A 7,424-nucleotide genomic window follows, 5' to 3' on the forward strand; every position below is an offset into this window, starting at 1 on the left:
TCCAGGGCAGTGTGGCATCTGGCCAGCGAATGCTGTCTGATGTGAGAAGGTCTCCTCTCTAAAGGTCTGGAGATCTTTCTGCAGAAGCCAGAGCTTCTAGTTTTATTCATTCCACAGCCATTGGCTGGGCACTTGCTCTGTGCCTGGCTCTTTCCTAGGCACTGGGAATAAAATAGAGTCCTTGATGGAAAGGAATTAGAACTCAGCTAAAGATAGGCCATTTGTTAAAATATCCTTTTAAGTATAACTAGACAAGATGGTCTTATTTTCCTTTTTAGATCGAATGCGGCAAAAAAAATGGTCTGCTACTGAGCTCCTCTGCGGACCCCGGCCACCGGTGAGTCCAGGATGGGAGCGTGGCTGCGGGTGGCGATGGGCCGAGGACAGTTAGCCACCGGGAGGCTCGCTCCCTTCCCACATGCACAGGGCACAGCCTTTCCGCCTCTGCGGAGGAGGGTGCGTGCCTGTAGCAGCAACCTGAATCCAGGCGTTGTATTTTAGGGCTATTTCAGAAAATCAATCAGAAGTCTAGTGATAGTAAAAAAGAAAAGTCGCATGCATTATGCATGGTCCTTATTACTCATTCATATTTTTGGAGTGTGCACAGTTTTTCATTTGGGGGTGAAGCAATATGCCTAGTGAAATGCGGACATTTAACACCTTGGTTTCTTTCTTTTTTTAATAAACACACAACTTTATTGTTGAAAGTATTGCATATGTTGCCCCTTTCCCCCCATTGACCTCTTCTAGCCGCCCCTGACCCCGTCCCCCGCCCCAGGCCTTCCCCACCCTATTGTCCGTGTCATGGGATAGGCATCTATGCATACATGTTCTTTGGTTGATCTCTTCTCACCCACCCACCCTCCCTGCCTTCCCTCTGACATTCCTCCGTCTGTTTCATGCTTCTACGCCTCTGGGTCTACTTTGGTCATCAGTTTATTTTACTCATTAGATTCCACATGTGAGCACGCTCACGGGACACTTGGCTTTGTAGGACTGGCTGACTTCACTTAGCATAATGCTCTCCAGGTCCATCCATGCTGTTGTGAAGGGTAAGAGTTCTTCCTTTATTTACAGCTTCGTAGTTTTCCATTGTGTAGATGTGCCACAGCTTTTTTCAAAAAAAATATATTTTATTGATTTGGGCTGTTTCCAAATCTCTTAGCTATTATAAATTGTGCTGCTATGAACATAGCAGCGCATATATTCTTTCTGATTGGTGTTTCTGCTTTCTTTCTTTTTTTAAAATATTGATTTCAGAGAGGAAGGGAGAGGGAGAAAGAGACAGAAACATCAATGATGAGAGAGAATCATTAATCGGCTGCCTCCTGCATGCCCCGTCCCACCAGCTGTGCACAAGTGTTCCTTTTTCTCCACATCCTCTCCAGCACTTGTCGTTCGTTGATTTGTTGATGGCAGCCAGTCTGACAGGTGTGAGATGGTACCTCATTGTCTTTTTAATTTGCATCTCTCGGATGATTAGTGACTTTGAGCATTTTTTCATATGTCTCTCGGCCTTCTGTATGTCCACTTTGGAGAAGTGTCCGTTTTTTAAATTGGATTGTTTGTCTTCCTTTTGTTAAGTTGTATGAGTTCCCTCTATTATTTGGAAATTAACTCCTTTTGGATGTATCATTGGCAAATGTTTCCCCACGCAGTGGGCTCTCTTTTCATTTTGTTGCTGGTGGCTTTGGCTGTGCAGAAACTTCTTATCTGGATGTAGCCCCATCTGTTTATTTTCCCTTAGTTTCCTTTGCCCCAGGAGACGTATCGGTAACATTGCTATGAGATATGTCTGAGATTTTGCTGCCTATGGTTCATTTCTTCTAAGGTTTTTATGGTTTCACTACTTACATTTAGGTATTTTAGCCATTTTGAGTTTATTCTTGTGTATGGTGTAAGTGGTGGTCTAGTTTCATTTTTTTTTTGCACATACCTGTCCAGTTTTCCCAACACCATTTATTGAAGGGACTGTCTTTACTCCATTGTATGCTCTTGCCTCCCTTGTCAAATATTAATTGAGCATAATGGCTTGGGTCAATTTCTAGGTTCTCTGGTCTGTATACCTGCTTTATTCATCTATATGCCTGTTCTTGTGCCAGTACCAGGCTGTTTTGAGTACAGTGGCTTTGTAATTTAATGTGATATCTGGTATTGTGATCCCTCCAACTTTGTTCATCTTTCTCAAGATTGCTGTGTCTATTCAGGGTCTTTTCTATAGTTTTCTGAGTACAGGTCTTTTACCTCCTTGCTTGTTTATGCCTAGGTACCCTTTTTTGTTGTTGTTGCAATAGTAAATGGGATTATTTTCTTAGTTTCTCTTTCTGAGAGTTCATTCTTAGTGTATAAAAATGCCATCGATTTCTGGGTACACCTTGGCTTCTTTATTCTTCTAGTCCCCCCCCGCCCCACCTCCCCAACCCCGACCCCAAGAGGTAGGTTTTATTGCTGATTCCATTGTGAGGACAAAATGAGGAAGTTACAGTAAACGCTCACTCACAAGGGCCTGGCGGAGCGTGAATCCTCCGAGCTGCTCTTCAATTCCTGCGCGCTGAGGTCGCATCTGGGGCTTGGGGTCACCCCGCTGACTCAAAAAGCCTCCAAAAACAGGGCTGCCAATGCAACTCTGGTTCCAAAACAAATACCCCAGGCCGCAGAATAAGCCAAAAAGGTGCAAAAGACAGCGCAGTATTTATGAGTCTGAACTTCAGTAGAATCTGACCAGTTCTCAGGAACACTGGGGAACCCCATCACCGACTGTCAAGATTTTACCCAATTTTCTAGAAACATCTACAGGGCAAGAGGCCCGCTCCTATGTTCTCCCAAGTTTCAAAAGACACGTCTAAGGCCTGCGGAGCCAGGTGCGCCGCGGGCACTCGAGGAATTGTTGACTCACTAGGTGAAAGGTCGCCGTGGCAGGAACTGAACCTGCCCGTCCGCCGTGTCGGGAGCCACCTGTGTCTGCTTCCTTCTGCGTGATTTGAGTCTCATGTTCACAGCGTCATGCTTTCCTGCGGGTCTCAGCGGGCAGCCATAAGAGGGAGAATGGGGTGAACCTATTGTCGTTCTGATGTGGTTTTAAGCAGTAAAGTAGCGGTGTTCTTGCACAGTGACGGAGCGCCCAGCTGACCTCTGTTCAACAGGGTGTGTGGGGAAAGAGGTGGCCCCAAGAACAAAGCGGTTTGGGCTGTCTTCCCAGCCGGGGTGATTGTGATGACTGGGACCAAAAGTTTTGGGGGGTCCTGGGCCAATGCTGGGGTCTTTCAGGGAACAGAGCAGAGAGGGGGCAGGATTACAGAAGACAGGCGGCCAACTGTGGCATTTATGCATCTCACCAAACGTAGTCATTCTTGGTGATATTTAGACTCCGATTTGAGTGTCTTGTGTTGTCAATAGAACAAGTAATTTCCTTTCAAAGGCGTCATCTTTTCTGATAAAAAATACCACAATGGGCCGGTCGGCGTGGCCCAGCGGTTGAGCGTCAGCCTCTGAACCAGGAGGTCAGGGCGCCTGCCTGGGTTGCAGGTTTGATCCCCAGTGTGGGACGTGCAGGAGGCAGCCAATCCATGATTCTCTCTCATCACTGATGTTTCTGTCTCTCTCTCTCCCCTCTCCCTTGCTCCCTCTGGAATCAATAAAAATATGTATTTAAAACAAACAAACAAAACATCACACTGATAGGTGAAAAAAAAAAAGTATATGGCTATTTTATGGCAAAACAGAGTCATCGTCAAAAATGTTTGATGGTGACATTTGGAAAAGAATTTTCTCTTCAGCAGCTGCAAAACCCGAGTGCATGACACATTCTAGGACAGAGCACTTGGTTACGTAAAATATCCGATTGTCTCCCCGCGGAGATGGTCAAGGATTTCACTACTCATTTCAACCATTTAATTGCGAAGGATAAAGAGCCATTTATTGTTTTTATGAGGGTGGTTGTAACAAGCCACTTGCCTTGCCAGTCAGTGGAAGTCACGAGGGAGTACCAGGCCTGGATTTTTTTCCCCTCTGACCTGGAATGCCTCCCGCTAATGAAAATCAGTAGGAAGACAGCACAGGCAACATCACTCCAGAAAATGCTGACACTTAGAGCCTGCAGCTCCTTAACCCGAAGAGGAAGCTGTCTTTGTTGTTGGCCGGGGGCCTTTTATCTGTGCTTCTCAGGCTCGGTAAATGCTAATGCTTCCCTTTATGAAAACCTCACAGGTTGAAACTTTGTAAGGTGTTAAAATGCCTGCTTCTGTTGTCATCGTCATTGTCGCTGTGAAAACGCTTGCCCTACCTGGCACGGGGTTGCCGGAGAGAAAGAAGACACAAAATTATTTTCGAGCAAAAGGGGCATCATTCTCATTAGCCACCCTTACATTTCTTCCTAAAAGGAATTGAGTAACGGACATGCTGTGTCTATCTTCTCCGTTGTGACATTTTAGTAATTTCGTTAGGAAGGAGAGATAGTGGCGCCTTAAGTTAGTTACGTAGTAAGTGAAGATGTAATAATGAGGAAAGAGTTGGCTGTTTTGTTGGTATTTCCTGAACGTATCCGTGGAGCCAACGTCTACCTTTGTGGTTCTACCAGAATTACATTTGGGAAACACCAACCCACTTAGATCCACGAGGACAGAACACAGGCTTTGCTGGGGGAAGGGCTGAGATGGGGTCTGAGTACCGTTATGCGCCCGCTGTTTGGTCTTTGAGGAATGACTGACGAAAATAGGACGATGCCCGTGCCCTGCACTGTGGTGGGGGGCGGGGGGGGGGGAACAGGAGGGACCGCAGGGAGGGCTGGTCTGTGAAAGCCGGGCAGCACACACCCGGTGGAAGCCATGCGTGTGGTCTGTTCTTTAAGGTTAAGTTCATAAGGAAAATGCTTCCAAAACTTGCCCCGGGAACACTCAGATGCCTCATCTGCAATCCCCAAATCGCCCTCCTCCGGGACGCGTTGAGCCAGACGCAGACAGACTCACCCGCGCTGCCCGCTGCCACGCCCGCTCTTCAAACCTCTCCACCAAGGCATCTCCGCTGCGAAACTTGCAAGCAGCAGAAATCCCTTTGTGTTTTCTCCAGGCCAACACCTATGTTTTCTTTTTTTTTTTAATATAATTTTATTGATTTCAGAGAGGAAGTAAGAGGAAGAGAGACATCAATGATGAGCGAGAATCATGGATCGGCGGCCTCCTGCACGCCCCTGACCGGGGATTGAGCCTACAACCCGGGCCTGTGCCCTGACCAGGAATCGAACTGTGACCTCCTGGTTCATAGGTCACCGCTCAACTACTGGCGTGATACCCATGTTTTCAATTCCTCTTATGGTCACACCCCCTCAGGTTCGCTCGGCCTCCCCGGAGCTCGAGGCACCATGAGTGTCTGCTAGGCCCGGACGGGAACTCCTCTCCCCCCATCAATGCCGTGTTAGATGGAAGCTTCCTCCACGGTGCTCATCTCCAGTTCTCGCTCAGGAGATTGGGGACGGTGTTTCTTCCCCATCCGATCCTGTGCCTGGAGCCTCTGTTCCAAGGCCTGCCCTGGTCCCTGCCGGCCCACCACCGTCCTCTCCAGGTTGCTGTGCTCTCTCTGCCCTCCCTGTGTCGTTCCCCTCCCCCCCCCCGCCCCCCAGCACCTGTCCCCGCTCTGTGTGCCTTTAGGAATCAACTGGGAAGTCTCTGTGCCTGCTGTGCCCAGACGGGAGCAGTTAACAGGTTGGACGACAATGACCCTTAGGAAGATCCGTGCGTGTTTGTGCTTCTAGCACCTAACCGCGCTCACACGTGCTGGTTAAAAGGCCAGATGGCTGCATTAGAAAGGGGTGTCGGCTTGTCTTAAAATGGTCACGTGACTCTTCTTCTGTTTTCTGTAGGTCTGATTGCCATGGCGCCCACATTCCTGATTCTTCTGGGGGCCGCCATCGCACTGGGAGCAGACGTACGTCCTGATAGAAACTGTAAGTGCCGCCTATTAAAGTAGTCATGTCTCTTAAGAAACAGAGCACATTGCAGAAGTGCTAGCGTGGTTTTCTGCGAAAGGATCCCTCAACGCGGAAATTATACATGGATTTAAAAAAAAAGTGGTAGAGTATTCGTCCTCAGAATGCCAACTCCTGAAACATGCTGGATCTTGAGAAAGCAAATTTGAGGCTGCCGTGGGAAGTCCGTCTGCCAGTGTGGGGGTTCGGGCCCCACAAAATACAGCCCAGGGAAGAAAGGCTTTTCCCTGCTAGGCACCGGTTAGGAGCCCCACAAGCAAAGAATAGCTACCTCCCGCGGTGTTTGCTGGGAATGTGTGGACCACGGGTTGGTGTGATGTCACAGTCCCGTGGCCCCACCTGGTGGGCCTGAGGGAATAACTCCCTGTGGTAGTGTCAGCGACTTACATCTGCACCATCCACTGCAGGAGCCACTGGCCATTGGTGACTACTGAGCACCTGAAATATGGCTCCTGCACCTAAGGCAAGGAAGGTTTTATTATTTTAAATAATTTATTTTCTTTTATTGATTTCAGAGAAGAAGGGCGAGGGAGAGAGAGTTAGAAACATCAAGGGTGAGAGAGAATCGTGGATCGGCTGCCTCCTGCACGCCCCCTATTGGGGATCCTGCCCACAACCCGGGCATGTGCCCCGACCGCAAATTGGACTGTGACCTCCTGGTTCATAGGTCAATGCGCAACCATTGAGCCACACCGGCCGGGCTGAAATTATGTTTCTAATAAATAATGATACAGTAAAATATTCATAATTCGCGAAAGATCTGTAGACGTCATAGGTAAACATCGGGGCAAAGTAAAACAAAAGGATAATGAGTTGAAACAGCTTTGAAGGCACTTCCTCCCGAATCATGTCAGTTTTGTGCCCTCTAAGAGCCCGTCAAACGTCGTGGGGCACAGAAAGTAGTTCACAGCTCTGGGAAGCGCTGCCGTGGACACTGACCCTGCCCTCCTCCTTCCGACCAGTCTCACTCCTCCCACCCGTCAACTTCACCATTCACGCCGCGGGTTTGGCGCAAGTGCTCTTACGCTGGGACCCGAATCCCGATCAAGAGCCCGTGTCGCTCACGCTCGGCTACCACGTGAAGGTCCACGCGCCGGAGGACGAGGACGTGAGTGCCCACCCCACGGCCTCCCCTTTGGAGTCACGTTAACCCCACGGCCCTGCCCTTATCCCAGGGAACATCCCCCCGACAACACGGCGCAGGCTCTGCGCTCGCTCCCTTAGAGCAGCAGCTCCGTGGGAATGCCGGGGAGCCAGCCGGCCCACGCAGGCCACAGGGCAGCCCAGGACGCCTGAACGATGGGCCGATTCTTTCTCTTACAAAAGAACGTTTAGTAACGTCTGAGGCGCCATGGAGTGGATGTCGGTTTTATGTTTTTCTCTAAAATAGCCCACGAAGCGGAAGAGGCTGGCTGAATAAAACGGGGGGGGGGGGGGGGGGGGG

At 49.2% G+C, this 7,424-nt stretch overlaps 1 protein-coding gene across 1 annotated transcript in view; it reads left to right on the forward strand.

Annotated features, from left to right (window-relative positions):
- Positions 1-5,707: 5,707 nt before the first annotated feature.
- IL5RA (interleukin 5 receptor subunit alpha) overlaps positions 5,708-7,424 on the forward strand; it is a 14,740-nt gene continuing 13,023 nt past the window's right edge. Inside the window, exons 1-3 of the mRNA XM_015568306.1 lie at positions 5,708-5,726; positions 5,855-5,938; positions 6,943-7,088. Coding sequence (XP_015423792.1) covers positions 5,708-5,726; positions 5,855-5,938; positions 6,943-7,088 — 249 coding nt within the window. The remainder of the gene's footprint in view (positions 5,727-5,854; positions 5,939-6,942; positions 7,089-7,424) is intronic.

This window comes from Myotis davidii, unplaced genomic scaffold (assembly GCF_000327345.1).
Source record: "Myotis davidii unplaced genomic scaffold, ASM32734v1 scaffold663, whole genome shotgun sequence".
NCBI lineage: Eukaryota > Metazoa > Chordata > Mammalia > Chiroptera > Vespertilionidae > Myotis > Myotis davidii.